Genomic DNA, 25,483 nt, shown 5'->3' on the forward strand with positions numbered 1-25,483 from the left:
TGGGGGAAATCCAGCAAGATTCCCCTGTCATGGCCCAAGCTTGTTTCTTTCTTCCTTCTTTGAAAACAAAAATCTTTGCTTGGGCTTGTTTGTGTGTGCCTGAGGAAAAGGAAGCTCTTAGTCGGTAAAATCAGGCTCACACTCAGAAGAAAGCAGATTTTCAGACCCTTGCCTCGTTCGGGGTCAGGGTGTGGCTGTGGGGACTCATCTGGGTTGAACCCAGCTCCTTAGGGGCCCACCTCTGTAAGTTTCCCTGTTTTCCCAGTACTGGGGAGATGGAGGCAGGATAACTATCTGCTTTTAGACAGCCTGGCTACAGAGTGAGACTGTCTCAAGAAGCCAAAAGAAGAAAAGAAGAATTCCATCGTCCAGGGGATTTCTGGGGGCTCTTCTCGCTGTGGCCTAGTCTGAGATGCTTCTGTGTGGGCAGGGTCACCCTTTCAGGTGGGCTGCTGGAATTTAGTGCTGCACCCTTGGTGTCCCTGGGAAGTCTGAACTCCTGTACCTAAAGAGTGGGGATATAAGGGGAATGGTACGGGGTCGGCGAAAGAATTCACCATTATACCAAAGTACACTGGGAGAATTTAAGGGAAGGAGGGAGTAACAGAGAACCATGTGTCTGCAGCTACACTTTATTTTTAAAAAAATAAAATTGTATATTGTATTTCTTTCATTGATCACGGAATATACCTGTCTGTGTGGAGGTCAGAGGACAGTTCGTGGGGCGTCATCCTGTTCTTCCACCACGTGGGCTCCAGGGATGGAACTCAGGTCACCAGGTTTGAAGGAAGGTCTCTTACTCACTGAACCATCTCACCAGCCCACAATCTTCTTTGATGAGGGTGACTCATCATGCCATTCCCATCACACAGTTTCCACCACACAAACAATAACAGTTCTGATGGCTCAGTGTTCGATTCCAGGGGGAGGCGGACTTGAGAGGGAGCAGCTCTGCAGCCTTCTGTGGAGGCTGGATTTGACTGGGCATGCTCGCTTGGTGAGAAAGAGTCCAATTCAGGGCTGTGATTGTCTTGATGACCATTAACAGTCTCGGTGGTTGGTATCTGAGATGTAACATACTGGCAAGATGTTGAGTGTCAGGGCCTAATGAAAGATCTGTCTGAAGGAATGGCCTCTTCTACATAGCACCTTAATGGGCTTGAGATGGGTCTCTGTTCAGGAGTGATAGGAGACCTCAGGAATGCCACTGAGAGGAGAGTTAGCCAGTACTGTTGAGTTTCTTGTATTAAATTATTTATTAAGGGGCCTCTTTAATGTCTGAACCCTCCCTGCCTTCTAACGGCCGTGTGTATCACACAACATTCAAGTTAGACTTTATTTGAAGGCCTCACTAGTCCCTTGTGTCTTGTTTAAGATGAAAGCTGAGCTATTTATCATCTGACTATCAAGAGGGAGACCAAAGTTGTAGCACGAATTCTAATTGCTATTAATAATAAAACTCAGAGTCAACTATCTGGGGGTGAAGGCTGAAAGATCAAAGAAGCAGAGTGGCCAGCCACTAGAGTTTTAATGCTACCAATGCTCAGACTGAAGGGGCAATCCTGTCCTCAGACTGCCTCCTCAGACTGCACTGAGCTCCTGTCTCCTCCCACCTTATATCCCTCTCTCTGCCTAGCTACATCACTCCTGTCTCTACCTCCCTAGTGCTGGGATTAAAGGTGTGTGACTCCCAAGTGCTGGAATCACCTTTGTGTGAACTCTGGTTCTCTTGTAAACTAGATCGATTTTGTGTAACCCAGGGTGGCCTTGAACTCACAGAGGTCCATCTGTCTCCTGAGTCCTGGGATGATTAAAGGTGTGTGCCATCACTGCCTGGCCTCTAGTGACCTAGCTCTGCACTCTGATCTTCAGGCAAGCTTTATTTGTTAAAACACAAACAAGCCGGGTGATGGTGGCGCAGAGGCAGGCGGATCTCTGTGAGTTCGAGAGCAGCCTGGTCTACAGAGCTAGTTCCAGGACAGGCTCCAAAGCCACAGAGAAACCCTGTCTCGAAAAAAAAAAAAAAAAAAACAACCCACAAACAAAATATCAGTACACAAAGAGAAAGATTACATGTTCAAGTGCTGTTGTGCTCTTCATGGTCTTTCTTGACTCAGTGGGAAAGGCTTTTATACAGCCAGTGCAGGTAATTGCTAAGTTGCCCATGTGCCTCTAAATAACCTTTCACCTTTGCTTCCATAAGCAGCCTTGATTAAACTCACTGACTCATTGAAACAAAATAAAGGGGGGGGGGGGTAGCTGGGAAGAAAGAGACTAGCAGGATTCCCTATGGGAATTCATGTGTGCTAAGAGCGTGTTTGGGTTCAACAGCAGGCAGGGACCACAGCCTTGTTGACTCAGGTTTTACACTAACCGGTAACTGCTGTCAGGTCTCTCACTATCAGTGTGGGATGTCACAAGGGAAGTCACAGGGGCCGAGTAGACTGATGGATACACCTGGACTTCTCGCTTGAGGGAAAGGACACCTGGGAAAGTTGGAAATTTTGAGAAATGTTTTGTAGAAGCATCACCTCCACTTCACAGACGTGGAAACTGGGATTCTCCTTGCTCCTCCGCGGTCACACCACCGAAACCCCTAATTGGCTCCGTGAGAATTCATAGTCCTCCTACTGTAAAACCCGGTGTGGGCTCCACCAGTACCTCAGCCGTCACTGTGTGATGAACACTTCTCCCCTCCTGCCAAGCCGAACGTGTCCCTAAATATTTCTCTCCCTCTCTCTCACCTCCACGCCTTCCCCCTGTCTGGAAGACTTTCTCAGCCCAATCTGCCAGCTGCGGTCCTTGCTATCTTCTGAAGCTGCCACCTCCTTCGCAAAGACATTTCCATTTCCCAGTTTCCCTTCCCCTACATTGGAAGCGCTTGTTTGATGCAGACTGCTCTTCAGCTCTGTCTGCGGCCTGCATAGTGTCTCGCCTGGGCACAGCTTCTTGCAGTTTGACAGATGCTGGTGTTTGCTCTTTCTTTCTACAGAGCCCCCCATGCCCAGCTCATCTCTTAACTTTTCAGGTAAACCTCTTTCAGGAAATCCCCCGCCCCTGGCACCCCTACCCTTCCACCATGGAGAACCCTTCTTCTGCTGCCACGGGGTGCCAAGGATACCTCTTTGCAAACACAACGATAAGGTGTGGATTCTGGAGGCAAACACTTCTCAGGTTTGAATCTCAACCTTAGAGCAGACAAGTTTCCCACAGCAGCCTCCCCATCCCCCATCCCCTGCCTTATGTTTCTCTTCTGTAACGTGAAGAAATAATGACCCGTACTTGAGACGTTGTAGTAAGGATTAACGGATTAATTCATGTTGAATGTGTGGATCTGTGCCTGGAATATAGCAAGCTTGTGATGAATATTAGCTACTTCTCTTTAATTTATTAATTCATTTGACAGCACTGGGAAAAAATATTTGTAAAACTGGACAGGAAAGACGATTCTGGGAAGCCTGCAGAAGAGGAAGCACCAGAAATCTATCTCCCAAATGTCACAACAATTGATTGTTGGATTCTGTCTGCCTTGCCTGCTGTGGAAATCTGGAGTCAGTGGAATGCTGGGAGCTCTCGGGGGGGGGGGGGGGCGGGACGGGAGCTGGGGGGCTTAGTTGCAAGCTGGTTGATTTCAGTCCATTGGGCTGGTAATCCGGCAGCAGCGACCTATAGCCCAGTCTTGTGGTAGGCAGCTGTGCAAGCCATGACCTGTACGTAGCTTAGAAAAGGGATGTAGGTTCTCAGAACAGGCTCAGAGTCCTGAGCCGTTTCTCATTGTCACTTCAGAGGTGGGGACACAGGCAAAGACCCCCTCCCAGCCTTTGTTAATGCCCCCTCCCCAGCTGAAGCCCCTACCAGGGGACTTCAAGATCTGCCCCCTTGGGAGCCACACACCAAAGATCATCTCTTCCAAAGAAGCCCTATAGACGGAGGACCCCGCACAGCCAGGGAAGGGCACAGGCTCAAGATGATCCAAAAAGACCTGTTTATACCCTAGGCTGATCCTCTGATCCTTGCCATAGCTTTTGTTTAATTTTGATTTATTTATTTATTTATTTATTTTTGAGACAAAGTCTCACTGTATAGTTCAGGCTGCCCTGGAACTATATAGTGAGTAACACAGAACGGCCCAACACGTGTATCCCCCTGCCTCTGCCTCTTCAGAGCTGATGGGAGCGGTATGTACCCCAATGTCCACCAGAACAGCTGTCTGCGAAGAACGACCAACCAACTAACTGACCACCATGAACCCTGGAGTGGGGAACACCAAACGTGCCCTATTTGAAGAAAAAAGGGGGACGGGGTGAGATGACTCTGTGGGTAAAGCGTGAGCCTGGTGACATGCAATCCTAGTAAAACATGTAAAGGTGAAAGGAGAGACTGGGCCGTCTTGTGACTGGCACATGCATGTCATGACATGCACACACAGCCCATACGTCATCAACATGCACAGCAACACCAATACAAATTGTAGTGATAAGCAGAGAGGCCAGGCATAGTGGCGCATTAATCCCAGCACCAGAAGGCAGAGGCAGACAGAGTTCCGTGATTTCAAGGCTATCCTGGTCTGTGTGTAGTGAATTCCAGGCCACTAGAGCTATGTAGAGAGACCCTGTTTCCCCCAAAAAATGAAAAATCAAAATTAAAGAAAAATCAGCATTAAATGGAAAGTAAGAAGGAACCGAAAACTGATTTCTTCTAGAAAACTTGAAAATAACCAAGGGGAAGTCAAGAAAGCGATGCATGAGCCTTAACAAGCAGGAAAAGATGTAAAAACCTCCAGGGGAACCTGGAGCTGAAGACACAGGAGCAGAGCTGGAAACTTCCCTTCAGGGATGCAGGAGGTGAGAGAAAGATCCAGCAACCCTGAAGTCAGAACGGAAACAACAAACAATTAGACAATGTAGACACCCCTCAGCCAATGAGAGGTACTTCTGCTTCATGAAGTCTGAGAGGAAGGGACATGGGTAGAGAATTATGTTTGGAGAAATGATCCTTAGAAATTTTGCAAATTTGATGTAATTTCAGCCAACTCCAAGGAGGCCCTTGAGCAGGGCCCGCCTGTGCTAAGACATTATAATCAAATCATCGAAAGCCAGACATAATCTTGAAACTCTTGACAAAAGCAGCCTAGAGAAGCAGCTACAGGGGTTCCCAGCGGGAATCTCAGCTTTGAAGGCCAGAAGCAGGGATGCTGAGTCAGAAAACTAAGAGGGAACCAAGCACAAACCTGTCAATCAAGAATCCTGCACCTCGCAAAACTTCAAAAATGAGAGGGATGAATTAAGACATCTCCTTCCTGTCCCGCAAGAAAACTGAAGGGTTTCCCTAGGGTGAAAGAAAGCGATGGGGCAGCCACTCAAGCTGTAGGCAGAAGATTCTAATAAGGATAAACGCGCAGACAATTATAAACGCTAGTGTTGCTGTAGGGGTGACTTGTAACATCACTTCCAGTTTTCTGTGTTGTTTGAAAAGAATTGTTTGTTTAGTTTTTGAGGCACATAGTGAGTAAATGTGTAATTTTGTGATTTCAACAAGTAAAGGGGATAAGGAAAGGCTGTTAAGGGACTCTGTGTGTGTGTGTGTGTGTGTGTGTGTGTGTGTGTGCGCGCGCGCGCGCGCGCGCACGCCTGTGCATCTGAAGCTAAGCTGTTGTTATAAATTCAAATTAGAGCATTGTACCTTTAAGATATTAAGCATAATCCTACAGCTCACAAAGAAGACAGCTATAGAATAAAAATGAAAGCAAATGAGGGAGCTTTGCTGCCAAAAATCAGCCAGACATAGAAGAAAACAGAATGCAGGAAACAAGAGACAAAACTACAAGACATGTATAAAACAACCAGACGCTAGAGTAAAGCCTCCACACCAGTACAGACGTCATCCTTCTTGGAGCTAGAAAACATCATACTGAGTGAGGTAACCCAGACCCAGAAAGACAATTATCACATGTACTCACTCATAAGTGGTTCTTAAACATAAAGCAAAGAAAACCAGCCCACAAATCACAATCCCAGAGAACCTAGACAACAACGAGGACCCTAAGAGAAACTTACATAGATCTAATCTACATGGGAAGTAGAAAAAACCAAGATCTCCTGAGTAAATTGGGAGCATGGGGACCATGGGAGAGGCAGGGAGGGGAGCAGAGAAAAATGTAGAGCTCAATAAAATTATATATATATACAAGTGGAGGAGGATATGCTCCAAGAACCCCCCCCCCCCACACACACACATACTGCAGAGGGTGCTGAGCCCTATACAGGCTATGGTTTTCATTGACATCCACAACCGTGGGAAAGCTTAATTTATAAATCAGGTGCAATGAGAGATTAGCAGACATAGTTAATAAAACAAAGCCATGGAGCCCTCACAGCAACGTACCATAACAATGGGCAAATATTTCTCTCTCTGACACAGAAGGCATTTATAAGGATTGTATTATATAATGGATACAATGGATTATATAAGGATTATATTACAGAATGGAGAATCTGGATAAAGGGGATATTTGTGTCCTGGAGGGGATAGAGTGGGACAGAGCAGAACTGGGTGAAATTTCATCTTGCTACTCAGAGCAATTTAAATCTCTTGAGTTATTTCTGGAATTTTTCATACCTTAATTGACTTTGGGCAGTTTAAATTGTGGGAAAGAAAACTCTGAACAAGGGAAAGTACTGCAAATACTTTATCATTTTTATTTACTTTTAGAGACAGGGTTTCTCTCTGTAGCCCTGGCTGTCCTGGAACTCACTAAGTAGACCAGGCTGGCCTTGAACTCAGAGATCTGCCAGCCCTTGCCTCCCAAGTGCTGGGATCAAAGGTGTGTGTCACCAAGCCCAGTTCCATTTATTTATGTAGAATCTCAATTGTAGCTGAGACTGGTTTGGAACTTGCAATCCCTCTGCCTCAGCTTCTCCAGTGCTAGGATTAGGGGTGTGAACCACCAAGGCAGGATGGACAGACAAAAAACAGGGTTCCAACGAGAGCTGCTCTTTATTTACAACTGGTTATGAAACAATACACCCACTTTAAGCTGGAATACCTTATTAGAACCGTGCTCACACACCTAATCCGGGAGGCATCTTGGTTTAGTACAATGACATACTGGAGGGGACAGGTTGTACTTGTGTCTGGCTGACTGGAGCCTCCCAGCATTGTAGGAGAACGTCGGACATATTATCGGTAGCTGGGGAACGGCTCAAAGCGGGGCTCCTGCTGATTGCCTATAGATTTTACATTACGCTGTGCCAATGTCAAGTGAAAAATAATTAAGTCAAATCAACGATTACGCGTCGGTTATCAGAGGCACAAAGGGAACCTTGAGGGACCATGGGTAGGGGCTTCCCAAGAGACAGTTACTTTAGATTCAAAGACAAATAGCTCTACGATGAAAGACTGGCAAAAAGATCTTTCAGGCAAGCTGTACCCAAGCGTGCCGGGGTGGCTGCAGCAGTATTACACAAGTAGATTTGAACTATAAACAGTTTACTCCAGGGACAGACCCCGCTGACACAGTGAGGGACTGAGGAAATGACAGACAGACAGACAGCTGGGTTCAGGCAGTCTGAACTCTTGGATGGAGAAACCTCACTCCGAGGTGCAGTTTCGGTCTAACAAGATAAAAAGATTTAGAAGGGCGGTGTAAGGGCGGCACAACCTCCTCCTTTCACCAAACCAAACACTTACAAAGGGTTAAAGCTGGGGGGTGGTGTTCACCTTCAAGCCCAGCACTCTGGAGGCAGAGGGAGTCCAGATCTCTGTGAGTTCAAGGCCAGCCTGCTCCACACAGCAAGATCCTGACTCAACAAATAAACAAATAAACAAACTGTTAAAATGTCCTCTATTAACTGCCTTCTGGACTTGTGACAGCTCAGAAGAAGCAGTTGTTGTCACCTGCTTAGATCCCAACCTCTGTGCTCCCCAATTTGGTTGTGGTTGGAGATCAGAGGCTGTTCTCCAAGTAGTTGTCACAGTGGTCTCTTTCTAGGGGTCTGGACACACACCTGAGACACTTGAGGCCCTCCCCTCCCCTCCCCTCCCCTCCCCTCCCCTTTTCTCCCTTCCCTCCCATCCTCTCCCTTCCCTGTCTCTCTGATCCCTGCATCCAGGAGCAGAGTTCTCCTTCACTCCAGACAGCAGGCAATGTTCCTACCCCTATGGCTCAGACATGGGAGCTGGAAGTCCTGAGGATTCAGTAATCATGAGGCACTTTATTCCCCATTTGCCCCTCACTCCTCAGGCAGGAGTCTAAGGCCCAGAAAAATGCATGACTTGTCCAAGGCCATAGAACTAATAAACAGGACAGCTTCCAGACTCCCAGGCAAGGGCTATCATTTCTACCTCTCTGCCTCTCTCGGTCGTCTGTCTGTCCTGCTGTCTTTATTCTCTGTCCGTTTCTCCACCCGTCCACATGTTTCCCGGAGGAGCCCCTGACACACGTCTGATCTTGACTGTGCTCTGGGAGTTCACAGTTGAGGTGGACTTGCCGACACAGGCCTAACACGGATCCTGAGGAATTTAAATGTCTGCCAGCAATAGAGACTCCGTATCCAGAGCAGTCAAGGAAGTTGTCAGGGGGCAGGGGCTGAAGGAATCCTCTTGGGCCCAGAAAAAGGGATGTGGGCTTAGCAAAGGAAGAATATAACCGAGACTGCAGGGGAAAGAGTGGAGCAAGCAGTGTCCAATGTGGTTGAAGAACAGGGAATGAGGGACTTCAGTGAGGTCCGGCCGGAGAGAAGAGGGGGGAGTAGAGTCTTGGGGAGTCACCTACGTGATTAGTCTGCTGGTCTCTCCACAGAGGCCTGGCAGTTCTCTTGCCTTTCCTGCCTCCCTCTACATATCTTCTTACTCATTCTCCTCACCTGAGCTCTGTCATTTCGTTCTCTCCTGGGAGCCTTGTGGGGAGTTGCTAGCAAGGCGCCCCCTCCCACTCATCCCCTGTCCCATCTCCCTGCTGAGAACCTGGCCATACCCTTCCACTAGATTGTGCAGGCACCCGGTCTTCAAGACGGACCTGGGATTCCTGGCTTTGCCACTGCTGACTCTGACGTTAACATGGCCACAGGAAGCTTTCTGGCCACCAGAATCCTTCTGGACCATTGTTTCATTGGCTCCCTCTGGATCACCTGGGTATGGAAAGAGTCCATTGATAGCGCTGTCATCCAGAAATCTGACCAGATTAGGTATCCCAGATTGCCAGTGGACCCTGGGGACCTCTGTTATCTTACTCAGGGTGATAACTCTGTTATCGGAGCTTTGCGTGCAAAGGGCTGTGTACTCGGCTTATTACTTTCTTTCCCAGTGTAAACAGAACTCTGAAACTTTACAGTCTCAAAAGGTTGATCTCCATGTGTGCTAGGGGCAGTGGCAGCCAAGAGCAAATGGGTTTTATCCAGAGATTTTTAGATGATGATACATGATAAGAAACACATAGTACACAACTGGCCACTCTCTCTCTCACACACACACAGAGAAAGAGAGAGAGAGAGAGAGAGAGAGAGAGAGAGAGAGAGAGAGAGAGAGACAAAGCCCACATTTGAAAGAGAAGTTCTGTAGCAGTGGTCTGGACCTCTAATGCCCTCTGATGGCTTCTTTTCTGCCCCGTTTTGTTAGGAATAACAATGATGGTCACAACTCTACGACCTGATTTCACATCCCATCAATAGTTATAATGGGAAATGTGGAAACGCTGCTTTAGTCTGTCGTTAAAACAAAATGAGACATGAGGAAAGAATTCTTTCCCAGCCTCCTTGTTCAGCTCAGAGGATGAAGGGCAACAGGCACTCATCTTTCCAGCTTTCCCACCTGCCCTTCTTCCTCTGTAGAAAGGCACAAACCGACCTCTGCTCCCTCCGTGCTCTGAGGCGGCATCCTGGCTCCTACCCCGCCTTCCCTTCCTATCCGGGCACTCCCCACGTTTGTATTTACACACACACAAACACACTCTCACAGGGTTCTTGCTCAGGGTACTCTCTCCAGTGGTGGTGCACGCCTTTAATCCCAGCAGAGGCAGGGGCAGTCGGATCTCTGTGAGTCTGAGGCCAGCCTGGTCTACAGAGTGAGTTCCAGGACAGCCAGGGCTACACAGCGAAACCCTGTCTCAGAAAAAAACAAGAAAAGAAACTCTCTCCCCTCCTGTCCTTGCATACGGTGTTCATCAACAGAACCTCATAGCTCACTCAGCTCACAAGAACTGGGAACCGAACCCCAGCCTCTGACTCTGGGGCCCCCACTCTTTCTGCTGCTCCGTACAATCCTCTTATGTTTCTTTCCTACCTCGTGTCCTGGAACCTGGACAGAGAAGCCCGATGGGGGAAGAGGTGGGAGTGGGCCCAGCTCTTTGGTAGACACTCAGCTTCACCACTTTCCCGGGGAGCTGTTTGAAACCTGCTTCCTTTCCTGCAAAATGAAGACAATTATTATCTTGCAAGGTGGCAGAAGGGACTCCTGGAATCATATGGAACCCGACACAATCCTGGGTATGGCAGCAACTGGGTGGTGTCTTAGCAGTAACAGAGGCAGGGTTAGGAAACCTTGTGGAACAACAGGGGTGACCCCACTCACCAGTTGCCTCCAGAGCAACGGGAAGGCAGTGAGCAGGAGCCTGGTGGTGAGAAGAGTCTAGAAATCCTTGGGCACCCGCGTTGAGCCAGGCGCTACACAAAGTGTCGCAGCTGCTGGTGTTGACCCCGAGTGTTCACGGCAAGGAGCACTGAGCTGTCTGGTTTCATAGGTGGGAAGCTGAAGCAGAAAGGGACGCAAGGTTCTGCATCCCATGAGAGCAAACACAGATCCACACCGTGGGCAGCTGGACCTGAGAGTCCCAGGGCAGCCTCCATGTTTACAGATATGTTCCCTCTCTGCTCAGAGGCCCACTCGGTTATCTTTGTTGGGCCATGCTGGGTCCTGGTCCCAGGGGAACACCGACTATCAGAATCTTCCCAGCACCTCTTCCGGTCTCTATTCCCCCATATTCCCGAGGATCACCATGTAAGGTCCTGCCTGCCGTCTACTCTACTTCCCTCTTCAGGACTGGCTACTCCCAGTCCCAGACAGTGTCCTCTTCTACTGAGTGGGATTGGAACCTGTGGTGCCTTGGATGCTCTCTGTCCCTTTTCTCTTTCCAGTTCACAGAATGTCCCGTCCCTTTAGCCCTGGAGACCGAAATCCAAGCGTTTCCAGTTAAAGATGCAAGAGCTGGGAGGCCAAGTAAGTTCTGTTCTTAAAACTGGGAGCCTGAAGGGAAGAGGGGAGGGAGGAATGAGAGGAGAGGGTCAAGGGGCAGGCAAGAGCACTATTACACTGTGTGGGTATTCAAGCACCCTGCTGTCCAGAATCAGGACCCTGCCAGGTAGTGGAAGAGCGTGATCAGCGTTGGCATCCCAGGATGGATTTGACAGGTAGGTTGTTCCAGTCCACCCACAGAAGGTAGTGATCTGCCAGGGGCTAGTGAGCTGCCTGTGGCCGAAGCAGGCAACTCCCTACCCTGGCAGCCCTAAATGGTGCTTTGCAGCTGCGGGAGAGAAACTGCCACTCAGGAAAGGAGAAAGGATACTTGTCCGCACCTGTGGTTTTCGTCATTGCTGGTGGCTGAATGTCGGGAGCGTTTTCTAGACTTCATGGTGAGGCAACACCTGAGGCCTGCGGTGACCTTGGGGGGTGAACTCCTACCCATTTTACAAATGGAAGCTTTGGGGGAAAGGAAGGGAGTGCAGGGATGCTTGAAGTTAAGGTTTTACATGGTCAGCACCTATCATCATAACTGGAGCTCCTGGCAGACATGACATAATTCTATTCTTAGTCTTCTCAGGCCCACAAGGAGAACCCCGTAGTTATTGCTCCCCTCTTCTGAGGGAGAAACAGACAAGACAGCGTTAGCTGCCTCCCTCGGCTTCCAGAGCAGTAACGGGAAGCTTTGGATCCAACCTTCTACATCAGAATGGCTACCTTTAATGGCTTCTCTCAGAGTGTTGGGGAGGGAAGTCTGGAGGAGACCCATCCACCAGGGAGGGAAGTCTGGGGGAGACCCAGCCACTCTCCTTGTACCCTCACTGATGGGTGGTGGTGCATCAGGCTCTTCAGCCAACAGCACAGTGAGCTGGCCTGGCCCCAGGGGCAGGTGGACTGAGGGCTAGCTGCCAGCCTGGTTCAAGGCACTCCAGGTTGGGGTGCCCTAGACATGGTAGGTGACCTGGGCCAACAGTTCTTATCTCTAGGAACACAAGCCAACTGTGAGTCTGTTCAAACAGTAAGGCCGCCGTTGCTTGCTCAGCTGAGGCAATCAGATGATTGGGAGGAGAGGCGAGGGTGGTAGGGCAGGACTGTAAATCCCAGTCTCCTGAACCTTGACCCCTCCCCAGAAAAGGTCAAGACCACTCCCCCAGGCTATTTAAACTGCTCCCCAAAAAATAAACTCATGGTTTTCCCTTTCCCCCGGTGGTCATGTTGGCAGCTTTCTGGTTTCCCTTGGGGCCACCCGAGAGCGTAGGAGTCCAGTTAAACCTGGATATCTTTTAATTTGGTCTGATTTGATTTGATTGGGATTATTTTGGGTCAGCAGAGAGCTCATGTTAGAAAATATTCCTAACAGGGACACTATAACTTGTGTGTGCTCCAGGGCATTGTAGAATCCCGAGGACAGTGAAAGAATTTCCTCAGAATCAGTATCCTGGGATCAATTTGTTAAGAAGGACATCCAGGCCACAGCAGGCAGAGTTTTCTGCTCTGGCCAGGGGACCTGGATTGATAGAACCAAAGACTCTGGAGTCTTAGGGAGCGGGGGAGGGGGTGCCCTTCCATGGCTCAGGGCTAGCCCCCCCCCCCCCCCCCCCCCCAGTCTTAGCAAACAACTCTGCTCCGCGGGTCCTTTTCAGTCTGGCCTTCCCACTCTGCATGCTGACTTAGGTGAGACTCACTCTTCAAAGACAGGAAACTGTGGCCACGCTTCTTAGAGAGGAGGAGTCCTGGCAGCTTTTGAATCTCCACGATGATCCTCACCGCTCAAGGAGCTGAGGACGGTAGGAGAGAAGCCATGCCGTCCAGACATGGGCACCAGAGCTACAATTATCCGTAGACGTCTCCACTGACCAAGGACAGAAGCCTTCTCTGCACTTGCCCCCCCCCCCCCCCAGTCTGGGCTTCCCAGCAATCTAATGGCTCATGCATGATGGGCCTCTGCCCAGTCAAGGCACCATACCCCGACACTGCTGAAGTGGACACTGTTAGGAATATTTCCTAACGCGAGCTCCCTGCAGACACAAAACTCCCAATAAAGCCAAATCAAGAAATATCCAGGTTTAATGGGAGTTCTGCGCTCTCGGGTAGCCCCGAGCTTGGGAAGGAAAAGGGACCACGTGTTCCTCTTTTGGGAGCTCATTTAAATATCCTGGGGAAAAAAGTGGTCCTGCTCCCACCCCCAGGGAGGGGTCAGGACGTGGCCTGCTGGGATTTGGAGTCCAGACCAGGCCTAGGGGCTGGAATAAATGCAAGGGGCTGGGGACTACGCTCCCAACTTGACAAAAGTGCAGGGTGGTAGTGGGTCAGGTTCACGCCCTTCTGACTCCTGGTGTGAGCATGCCCCACCCCCCAGCCTCACAGTCCTGGTGCTCACCCTGAGACACCTGTGGATGAAGTCACGTGTATGGGTTTGACACACGCGTGCAGGCCAGCAAGCAGTGTTTGGGTACAAGGGAAAGGGGGTGGACCAAAGAGGAATCTAAAAGACCCATGGTCAAAGCCTGGCTGTCTCTCATTATTATAGGCAGACTCCCCCAGTCTCTCTTACAGGTCCTAGAGTATTTTGGAACGTGACTATCTGGGGAGAGGTACAAGTGACAATGAGTTGAACGGGCTGGGCCTTGTTTCCGTGTTGCTGGTGTCCTCCTAGGGCGAGCAGATTTGCATGTGGATCTACGCGTTGAAAGCCATGTAACTGTAAAGGTGGCGTCTACATGTCATGAAGCGAGGGCTCAAGAAACCAAGCTGAGCCCTGGACTCCTGGCCCTCCAGGACAGTAAGGTAACACAATTCTGTTGTTCAAGCCTTCAGGTACACAGGGACAGGAAGGCACTTACAAGCCAGACCGCCTACGTGGCAACTCCTTCCACTCTGCATTGGCAGAGGAGGCCAGAAAATGCCTAAGAAGAGGCCTGATGAGTAGCAGGGCCTTGGCGAAAGTTCCTCGTTTGTGTCCCTAGAACAGGAACAGCAGATGGCCCTCTGGGGAGAAGAGACCTGGAATACTGCAGAGTCATTCTGGATCAGCATGAATCCATGATCCCCTAGCCTCGACTCCACCCTCATCTAATGCCCTGACTGGCAGCTAACCCTGCCCTCAGCCCAGCCCTGGCCTTGGACCTGGGCTTCCAGCCAGGTCAGTTGGGTGCTGGGTGCATAACTGCCTTCACCTATGCCCAAGTTCAGAGCAAACCTATCATGGTTCATAGGCCATCTTGGCATAGGGCACAGTTGTCATGGAGAGGTAGAGAGGACTCCTGGTGTGACATGCCCCCCCCCCAAGCTTCAGGAGGGGCTAATGTGCATCCCACTCAGGCAATCTTGCCTGGGATCAGCACCTTGCTATCCAGACACACCCTGACTCTTTGCACCACCAGACTGCTTACAAGCTGCTCCAAGTCTTAGGGAGGCTATAGGATAGGGAGACAGTGGGACCCAGGAGTCAAATTTTAGCTGGGCCATGGATGGGCTGTGTGGGCTGTGTGACGTTGGGCCCTCCTTCAGAGGAGACTAGTCAGGCTCAGACGGACAGAGGCTTCTGTAATGGGAAGGTCGTCTCCACCCATGGGGCTCCAAAGGCCCTCCATAATGGTATCTATTGTGATGGGCTCACAACTGACTCCTCAGAACGGTTGCTGAGTCAAATTCCTGGAGAGCCAGGAAGTGTGCTGTGGGCAGGGGCTGTCTGGCACTTCCAGGGACCAGAGAGCTTCCTGCTCACAGTGTCCCCGTCCCAGCCTGAGAGGATGGGGAGCAGACCTGAGCCCGAAGCCCTGAGTTCTCCCAATGCTCTATACTTTCTAGTGTCTGTTACCACCCAAATGTGTCAGGATTTTCATATGTTCTGTGGTCTCTCCTCCCCTTCCACTTAGGAGAATGATGACCATGTTGCAGGAACTCTGTTGATCACCGTTCCAACTCCCACACCCAGAACAGTTGCCTGGTGCTGAGACCTTCCACGGCATGGGTCCTGGAACTGCAACCTAGGGGTCACAAAGAAAATGAAGGAAGGGTAGACTCATGAATTCATGCACACAAAATTACATGCACACATAGATACATGTACACAGAAAAACCCTCAGGTAGGGAAGCCACAGCACCCTGGCAACTCAGCCTGTTATTATAAACACTCTAACAGGGAGGCAGGTTTATAGCATATAAAAAACAAAACAAAACAAGGGGGCGGGGTTTAGGGTGTACAGCTGATCGAGGAGGCTGGCTTGGCTAATGTCGGGGAGCAGTCTGTCGGGGAGCAGTCTGTCGGGGAGCAGTCTTCAGGCTGCACATATCTTGGTGGGGACAGAAAACTATGGTGGACATTTCCTGTCCACATTATCGGTATCCACACGCACATCAAAGGGAGGCTTTGCCTCTTGCCTGGGACTGAGGCACTGGTCCTTGACATGGTTTTGTCTGTGACAAACAATGCACACTCACATAAGACTTTACCCTCTTCCTACAGCCTGGCATGTAGTAGGTGTTCAGGCAGTCTTTGAGGGAGGAGGGGAAGGAGGAAGGGAGCCAAAGATCCTTTGTAGTCAGCCTTTAACACATCAGGGACTATTGCTTTGTGTCGGAGCTCACTTCTGCCTTCTAGAGACTTCTATCTGATGCAAGACAGAGACACAGACACAGTGACTCTTAGAGTAACCTGGTCCTTGAGAAACACCAGGCTGGGGACGCGAGAGCTGGCAGCAGCTGATGACTTTCGTGGGAAGCAGAGAACCCTTGCTGAGAAACCAAAGAGGAGCAAGAATTAGAGGCACAAGGCAAGGGCAGCTTGTGGGTAGAGGACAGCACTTGCAATGGCACCTTGTGCGTGGGGTGGGGTTGTGTGGGGTTACAGGCACATGATGCTGTGGGGGGGTACGGTTCAGGAAGGTGCTAGGTTAGGGTCCCGTGGGATGTGCAAATCCAGCCCGTGGCTTCTCTGGACCCTCAGAGGCCTCCTGCTGATTGAGACTGAGGGCTGTCCAGGGACAAGCAACTGTTGCCAGGGGTCTGCCCATCCAGAATTTCCCAAGTGAGCTTACTCTCCTGAACTGGTGTCTCTGTCTCTGAGTCTCTGAGTCTGGGGTATAGGCCCAGTCCAGCCCAGCCAATGTAGCTTTGGGATCTTGGAGTAGTCACACCTACCCTGAGGCAGGATTTCCCCTCAGACAGGCAGCGGGGGTCATGGGGCTTTGCCTGGGGCTGGGGCAGCTGAAGCAGAGGCAGGGCAGCAGTTGGTAGAACCATCTTTTCACCCCAGAAGACTATGGGACGAAGTCTTTCTGCTGGGCTTGGTTCAGGATCAGGGTGAGGTCCTTTTCCACGGTTTGTCATTGACACTCCTGGTGACCTCAGTAAATCTTCTGCCTCCCCCAGGTTTTGCTCCTCTTATCCGTAAGACAGTTACAGCTGTCCCTTCCTCCATCTTCAGAGATGGGATACTTTCTCAATTCATGCTGGGCTCCAGGGGCATAGAAGACTCATCCCTGTCTAGTGAGGACCAGAACCACAGATGAATCCACCATCTGTGTCCACTCCAAACGAAATAATAATGCAACTGACATTAAGAGCTTCTCGCCCCAGATCTCGTGACCCAACCGAATGCCTTCATTGCTTTTCTTAACGAGTGTGCGGGACAACCCTGCCAGGTGATAGCTCGCACTCCCATTGTGTGGAGAAGAAGACTGAGGCTCTAGTAATCAGACATTTCTCCAAAATCCACACAGTTGGCACAATGGCTCCTGATTTCAGTGTGGACGGAAGTCACTCACGCACTCCGCTGTCCCTCGTTTGTGTGTCTGTTGCCTCTGTGGCCAGGAGTCTGACGTTTTTCAGGTCCACCCCTGACTAGCTGTGCAGTTTCTAAGTCAGGGGAAACAGAGCAGGGTTTCCCGTTAGCCACCTGACTGTGGGGGCTGACTTGGGGTCAGAGGCCTCACCCCTGGGGTCTCAAGATCCATTTTCTCCGGAAGATTCTGAGTCTTATGGTCAATTTTTGGATGCACACTCCTCTGAGTGAGGAGACCCCTGCTCAGCACCCTCCGATTGCTCATTTCTGCCAGTTAGCTTGGCAGGGAGCCCAGACCCCAGGCTGCAGCGCTGGCTGTTGCTGGATGGGTCATGTGTTCTTGCAAAGGTCTACCCTTTGGGGTTCATTTGCTTGTTTGTTTTTGAGACAAGGTCTCATGAATCTCAGGCTATAAACTTGATGTGTAGATAGCCAAGGATGGCCTTGAATTTGTGATTTTCCTGCCTCCACTTCTGGAAGGCTGGGAGGGTAAGGTATATCGCCACCCCTGACTTTATGTGGTGCAGGGTTGTGCGTGCTAAGCAAACATTCCACCAGCTGAGGTACACCTTCCGCAAGTTCTCTCTGTGAGATGGCAGATTCCAGATTTGCAGACATACAACGTATAATATGAAGTAATTGCGGATGAATCAAACCCTGTCTTGGTTGGGTCTGGAAGGCTGGATGTGGTTCCGAGTGGTCTCCCCCACCCCTCCCAAGGCCCCTCCTAGATCTTGCGGCTGCTCACATGGCTCCACCCTGTATGGAAGATCATTTAGGCAAGCAGACAGTGATGTAAGCAGGAGGGACCCAGCAGGGCTGAGGTCACTGTGGCTGGCTGCCCAAGCATGTGTGATGGAGGGTGTCCTTGGATCTTTCCCACCCTCTAACCAGCCTCTGCCTTCCATCCTGTAAAACAGTGATAACAATAGTGCCTACCTTCAGAGGGTTGTTAACAGTGAGCATAAAATACGGACTGACGGGAAGCATGTTTGAAACACACATGGCATTGAGCCTGGGACATAGTCAGCACTCAGAGAGAACGATTTGGCAAGACGATGATGATGGTGGAGACGGCAAGGAAAGGGAGAACGATGACGTCAACCACAACGCTGTCTGGCTCCACCCGTGGGCTTATTCCTGGATGCCTTTCTCTAAGACATCCCACCTTAGTACAAACACATCCAGAGACACCAAGTAGCCAGGGCCTGCCCTGTGAGTTGGGAAGAAGCCAGGTGCTGGCCCTCATGGACAGATCAGTGCCCCGTGGCTGTGTCCTGGTCATGCAGACCCTTAGCTTTGAAAGAATTAGCAGAAGTCTTCCCAGGGGAGGCAGGACTGACGGAAGAGTAGGAGCGGGCTGATAGAGGAGGAGAGGATTTCTCTTTCCCAGTTAGAGGCATCCCTGAGATGAAATAACAGGAGCAGAGGCAGAGAGGTGTGAAATGGCCCTGCCGAGCCTGGAAAGCTGTGAGAGGCACAGCGTGGTTAGACAGTTGGGAGCAAGTGGCAAACAAGGCTGTGAGGGAGGAGGGGAGGATGTTTGGGGCAGATCTCACAGAGCCTGGGGCACTAAATCACGCCTGACCTAGCCTGAAGGCTGAGCTGTTTTGTACATCACGCGATTGACTTTCCAAGTTTCTGTTCAACCCCCGGCACTTACATGGTGGTCACCATGAGTACAGCCCAGATGCCTCTGCATCCCCAGGCTGGATCCTTCCTTCTTCAGTTGCTGGGATTTCCAGTGGTTGACTCCCCTCCCTACCATTACCTCCCTTTCTTGTGTCTGGTAACTGGTTCGTAAGAAGCGTGGGGGTCCAGGACTCTTCCCTCAATTTGGGACAGTCGTGAGAAGTCAGTTAGAGGCTGAAGAGAAGGTTCAGTATGAAAAGTCCTTGCTGTGCAAGCCTGAAAACTCCTGGGTGTGGACCCCAACATTTGTGTAAAATTCAGGTGCAGAGGCACATATGTCGTGTGTGAACCCAGCGCTAAGGAGGTGAAGACAGGAGGGTCGGAACTCCCTGGTCAGTCAGCTCGTTCAAATGAACTCTGTGTCTGGTGAAAGACCTGGTCTCCAGAAATAAAGTAGAAGGTCAGTGGGATGGTTTAGTGGTGAGGTGGGGCTTGCTGCCAAGCCTGACAGCCTGAATTCGATCCCAGGACCCAAATGGTGAAGAGGGAGAAGGGACACCCACAAGCTGTCCTCTGATGTCCACATGAGAGACATGGTAGAGCTTCTGAGCACACACACACACGCACACAAATGAAAACAAACTTAAATGGGGAACAATTGAAGAAGACACCCAATGTTGACCTCTGATCTCCACAAACATGTGTTGCACCGGCACACACTCATGCATGCACTCACGGGAACACATGTATCTTAACACACTCACACTCCTGTGCACACATAGCCCTTTCCAGCTCCAGACCTTCAGGAGAAGCAGGCAAAGGCCTTTGAGGGGTTTGCTTTGAAGTCCAATCTGTCCCTCTGCCTGGTTCTACTTTATCTGCTCCCCATAGAGACCAATTATGAGAGAACTCCCCCAAAGAGCATTCTGCCAGCGAATCTTCCTCGTGGTCTCCCTTCCCAGGAGCCCCACCTGCAGCAACCAGCACACAGGGAGGGTCATGAGGGGTGACATCTCATCAAGGGGTGATGAGGGACTGTGCTTTTTGAGGGCATCTTTGTCCAGAGCAGGAGAATGAACTGGAAGGACACATTGGAATCTGGAAGTCAGAGAAGACATGGCTGTTGCAGTTTAGCTGATGTGGGCATGAGGTGGTGGAGGCGGCAAGAGGGGGGATCTGAGGGAACCTAGAGAACAGGGGAGACTGATCGGGGAAAGGACTCGGAACCCTGGAACATAGGGGCAGAGGTGGCACCAGTGCCTGGGATGACAAGAAAGATTTAACAAGAGAGACAGTTCAGTAAGCACATGGGCTACCAGACCTCTGGGTGGAGGGGCCCTGGAGGTGTTTCAGAGGCTGTGACCTGGGGATGCAGAGGTGGGGTAACAGCAACTGGTGGTTCTAGAGCACTGGTTCACCCATTGTGTCTGTTAGCAGTCAGAAAGATCAAGTGTCCTGGAGTGTCTTGCTAGGTTGGGTGCAGGGACACTCGCTCTGTGGGTAGCAGCTTCTTACAAAGCAGTGAGCAGTATCCTCAAGGTACTGCAAGCCCTGCCCCTCCCTCTGAAATCCTCCCGAGAACCCGCCAGACAGATACTTCAATCCTCGTCACAAAGAGGAAGCCAGGGCTCAGTGAGGCTCCTGCGTTGGCAGGAACCGGGCAACTCCCAACAGCAGAGCTGGAGTTGAATCCAGGCTCATCTGGCACACGCCTGTAATTACAGGAGGGGAGATCGGGACCCAGAATGCTTGGCTCTTTAATCAGAGCCCTTTCTCCTTGCTCAAGTGGCCGCTTCCTGTGGTGGATTCCAGAACTTTTGATCACGAGCCAACTTCTTCCAAGAAACGGAGCTGAGAGTGACCGATTTGTGGGGATTTGAGGTGGGGCGTGTAATTATTTTAGCAAGAATTTCCAGGCCTGGGAATCCCCCAACTCCTGGTCTAGAGGCCTGACACATATGGGAAGATCTCTATAGCAGAGGCAGCAGTAGTCTCTCCTGTGGATGTCACCTCCCCAGCGTCAGGGGCATGGGGCCCCTAAACCTTCCTTGCTTGGGCCCATCACCTCCAACCTGTGCACGCCCATGGGAAAACAGGCTCTCTTGAAGCATCTTTTCCCAAAGTATTTCCGTAGAGCCTGGCTGTTTCGTTGAACTGGGAACGACCGTAGCCTCCCTTCTCCATGGTTTTGTGTTCCAGGGCTTCCGTGACCCACTGTCCACCATGATCCAAATACATTAAATAGAAGCAAGTTCTGGCAGAAGCCTCTTGCAATTCCAGCCCTAGGGAGGCAAGGGCAGGAGGACGAGGAATTCCAACTGCACAGTGAGACCTTGTCTCAAACAAAAAAAAACAAAACCAATTTTCAAATGGAAAAATTCCAGAAATGGTTTCTGACCTTTACGTCACACACAGTTGTGAGCAGCATTGTGCTCTTTCTATGTCTCGCCCAGGAAGCGAGCCATCTTTGTACATCATACACCCTGCACATACTGCCTGCCCACTGCTCCTCAAGGAGACACCGTAGTTAAATCCTCCCAGTGGAAGGGTCAGACAAACACCCCAGGGAGTGACAGAAAGCGCAGGGTGTCCATGGTTTGCTCTTCTCACCCTGGAGTGGCCCCAGCCTTGCTCGCTCATACACAGGTCCAGAGAGAGTCACAGCAAGAAGACAGTTGAGTTGAAGCCTTCGCATCACAGAAATGGACAGAGTGGGGTCCAGAGAGGGCAAGGACCTGCCCAAGGCCACCCAGTGCTCTGGTGTACAGCCTGTTCCAGCCTGAGTGTCCCAACCGGCAGCTCAGTGCCTTTCCGTGTCCCAAATCAATGTGAGTTGTGGCGTCGGGCCAGAGGGTTAAAGGAATTTGGAAACTGACTTGATTTCAAGGTCTGGCTCTGCCCTGGGCTTGCCTGGAGATCCTGGCAAGTCGCCAATCCCTCAGCCTCAATTTCCTCGGCTTTGAAATCAAAATAATGACTTCTTCCTTAGGCAGTGCTCGTGTGAATGTAGAGAGAAGAGCGTTGTGGGAGATACACAGTGGGCTTGAGCAGCTCCAATTAACGATCATTTTCATTAATACCGACACAATCAACACCCGCTGAGCACGCTCAGACACAGCGCTGACTCCAGTCCCATCCAGAGCACTGGAAACTGCCGGCGCAGCATCCACAGAAGGCTCCACACATGACGGATACTCACTAAAGCTTGGCTTCTCTCACTCTGCCTGCAGTCCCTTCTGCTTCCATGGGTTGCTGCAGGGGGCCTGTCTCTTTCCTGGTAACAACAACCCAGTAGACGAAAAGAGACAAAATTGTGATTGGGAGAGGAAAAAGAGTACGGAGCCAGCTTCCAAATCATCTTTTCATGGAAGTTTGAAACAAAGCCGCTTGTGTTTTAAAACCTGGCATAGCTCGAACCTCTCTGGTCACACCCAAGACTTCTACAGGCCCTAGGGAAGGACCCAGGACCTGAAGGTGATCTCTTCCTCTAATCTCCCTGGCCAGCACTGTAAAAGAAAGTTTCTGTCCCACCAGGTCTCACAGCCATTCAGTCCCAAATAAACACATAGAGGCTTATATTAATTATAAACTGTATGGCCTGTTGTTCAGGCTTATTACTAACTATCTCTTACAACTTAAATTAACCCTAAATTCTTCTTTAGCCATGTGGCTTGGTACCTTTTCTCAATGAAGCATTCTCATCCTGCTTCCTCTGCTTCTGGGTGACTGCGTCTCTGCCTTTTCCTCTTCCCAGAATTCTCCTAGTCACCCCACCTACACTTCCTGCCTGGTTACTAGTCAGTTAGCATTTTATTAAACCAATATGAGTGACAAATCTTTATAGTGTACAAGAGTATTATACCACAACTTTTCCCTTTTTCTTTTCAAGACAAGAACTCTGAATCTAATCTCCTTTGTTTACCTTTTTCCCTAACCATTATCCATAATAACTTATAACCCAATACTCTAAATAAAGGCAAATATCCATAATCCATTTTTGGGGAATGTGGGCATAGTTTTCTAGGCTACTTCCTGCTGATTGGGGGTGCTGATAATCTTATGGGGACCCAAAGAAAATGTAGGATTATGGTCAAGTCCTGACTGGAGTCTTCTGTGAGGCTGGATCATCTCAGCCAGCAGTCTTGAGATTGTTTTGGTTGCTTTCGGCGTCCTGAGAGGCCATCAAAGCCGCTGCCTCCTGTGTGCCGTGACAGAGCAGATGTCAGAGGAGATAGGAGCCATCCAAGCAGCCAAAAAAGAAAAGAAAAATCCATCTACTGAATTTACCAACTGGCCAACAAACCTTGAGACACGTACAGCTTTGGAGACAGGAGACTAGTCTTGCTGGTGAAGGGCTCTGCATGGGACCCACCTGGGACTGGGTAATCTCATGAGGAAACAAAGCCCCAGTCACAGGGGCTAAGTCACACACGGTCTTTGGATTTCAGAGTCCTGAGGTATGGGGGCGGGTTGTGGGCATTATCAGAGGCCTGGCTTCAGTTCCAGCTCAACAGGGTCTCCTCAAGGAGCTGGACCTCCCTCTGGGCCTCAAATCCATGCACGGAGGGGCTGGGACATGGGATTCTAAGACTGTACACGTTCCAGGAGAAAACCACAGCAGGGTGTGTCCCCTGTCCCCGTGTCCTCCCCCAGAGCGGTAACCTGCCCCTGCATGAACGCCTCCCCAGCTTCTTACAGCCTCCAGGACCTCAAGTTCCTTTCCTGCTTCCTTGCCCTTAATTATCCGGTTCCCTTCCACCCTGACTTAATTACTGCATCGGAGCCCATTTGAGCTCGTTACCTCTGGCTGCTCAGACTTGCTGTGAGGTTAACGATGCCGGCAGTGCCGGGGTTCCAAGAACGGTGGGGCCTCTGGGAGCCCACTGGGAGGCTGAGAGTTCTGCCCTTGTAATACACCGACCCCTGCACTTTGTGTGTCTGGCACTGTGGATGCTTGATGCTCACACAGCTGGGATCGGACTAGGTGGGGATGGGGGTTTAGACTCTTCCTCCTAGCTCAAGTAGGGCTTGTTTGTTTGTTTGTTTAGGTTAGTTAGTTTTTCTTTTCCAATTTTTCATTTCATTACAATTTTTAGTTATGTACCAAACGATGGGTTCTATTACTACATTTTTATACACATGTAACATTAGTTATTGTACCAAACGATGGGTTCTATTACTACATTTTTATACATATGTAACATTAGTTATTGTACCAAACGATGGCTTCTAGCAGGACATTCTTACACATATAGCATTGTGCTTGGCTTGTATCCATCCCCTCACAGCCCTCTCTCCCATTCTTCTTCCACCCATTCTTGTTTTTTCCCCTTCTACCCAAACTGAACCTCTTTACTTTTACGTCATACGTATTTATATCTAGATTCTGCATGTAAAAGAAGGTATAATATTTTATCAGCCTTTCCCCTTGTGTTCTCTCATTCCCCCAACTTTCCCCCTTAGTTCCCCTCCACTACTAGGCTGTCAAAGTCATTTCTTGCACGATAACATCTATCAGTACGTCTGTATGTCAGTTTTCATGGTCTGTATGAGCCCCTGAAGTTCAATGCCCAGGTCCTTCATGACTGGATCTGCCAGTTGGAAATGTGGGCTCAGCAGATGCCTGGGGAGAGGCTGGCAATGAAGGCCCCCCCCCATGGGATGTCAGTTTGGAGACAGTCACCCCAGGCAATCTTCTGGCATAGTACCTCTACCTCCCTCCAGACCATAGATGCCCCAGGCAGAAGGGCGACCCCCAACACAGAGCCTGGCCAGCCAACCACAGACTTAGACACTGAGGATGCACTTCTGTGCCTAGCCCTGATACAGGCCAGTCCTCTGCTTCTGGGGCAAATACACAGTGTATTTAAAATTCTAGTAGTGTCAGATGGTCTCCAAAAAACGTTGTACCAACGTATATGGCCAGCAACTCTATTTTCTTTTAAAATATGTATTATTTTTAATTATGTGTCTACATACGGATATGTGAACATGAGTGTGGGCGCCCGTGGAGACTAAGTCACAGGTGGTTGTGAGCCACCCTACGTGAGTTCTGGAAACAAAGTAGAGCAGAGGATTCTCAACGGCAGCCGAGTCACCTTTCTAGCCCCCGCGTGAACTGTAACTCTTATCAACACTGGATGTTGCTATGGGTTACTTGTGGTTTGGCCCTCAGCAGTTCGTGAAAACTCAGTCGCTAATGTGATAATGTTGAGAAGTGGCATGGGCCTCTAAGAGACAGGTGCTAGGTGGGGATGTCTTTGGCCATTGAGGGCTGTGTTTGGAAAGAATTGTAGGCATTTCTCTCGACTTAGGACCCTTCTCTCTGGCTTCCTGTACGACAACAATGTGATTACTTCCTCCCATCCTTGCAACCATTGCGACGTCATCTAGACCCTTGAGTCCCCAGAAGTGTATTATAAAAAGCCTCAGGTGTTTCTACAGTCAAGAATACAGGCATTGTCAATAGTTCGTCAGTCTTTTTTTTTTTAATATTTATTTATTTATTATGTATACAATATTCTGTTTGCGTGTATGTCTCCAGGCCAGAAGAGGGCATCAGACCTCATTACAGATGGTAGTGAACCACCATGTGGTTGCTGGGAATTGAACTCAGGACCTTTGGAAGAGCAGGCAATGCTCTTAACCTCCGAGCCATCTCTCCAGCCCTAGTTCGTCAGTCTTATGGATGAAAACTGATCTCAAGCAATGCTATTTCAGACTTGCATCCACAGACAAGCAGCAAGGAGGACATGGTCACACGCACGAACCCTTCCTGTCCCCCTCTGTGACGTTCCTATTGAATGCTTTGCCCAGCTTTCTGATTTGGCTTGC

General features: G+C 50.0%; 1 protein-coding gene across 1 annotated transcript in view; it reads left to right on the forward strand.

Moving 5' to 3' along the window:
• Positions 1-25,483, forward strand: part of LOC121458641 (guanylate cyclase D-like) — an 87,767-nt gene that overhangs the window by 5,409 nt on the left and 56,875 nt on the right. The window contains exons 3-6 of the mRNA XM_041667947.1: positions 3,044-3,144; positions 8,986-9,185; positions 9,828-9,918; positions 11,130-11,211. Of these exons, the coding sequence (XP_041523881.1) occupies positions 3,044-3,144; positions 8,986-9,185; positions 9,828-9,918; positions 11,130-11,211 (474 nt within the window). The remainder of the gene's footprint in view (positions 1-3,043; positions 3,145-8,985; positions 9,186-9,827; positions 9,919-11,129; positions 11,212-25,483) is intronic.

The sequence above is a fragment of the Microtus oregoni genome, unplaced genomic scaffold (assembly GCF_018167655.1).
Source record: "Microtus oregoni isolate MIOR12 unplaced genomic scaffold, Mior012 000018F_ref0000195, whole genome shotgun sequence".
Taxonomy (NCBI): domain Eukaryota; kingdom Metazoa; phylum Chordata; class Mammalia; order Rodentia; family Cricetidae; genus Microtus; species Microtus oregoni.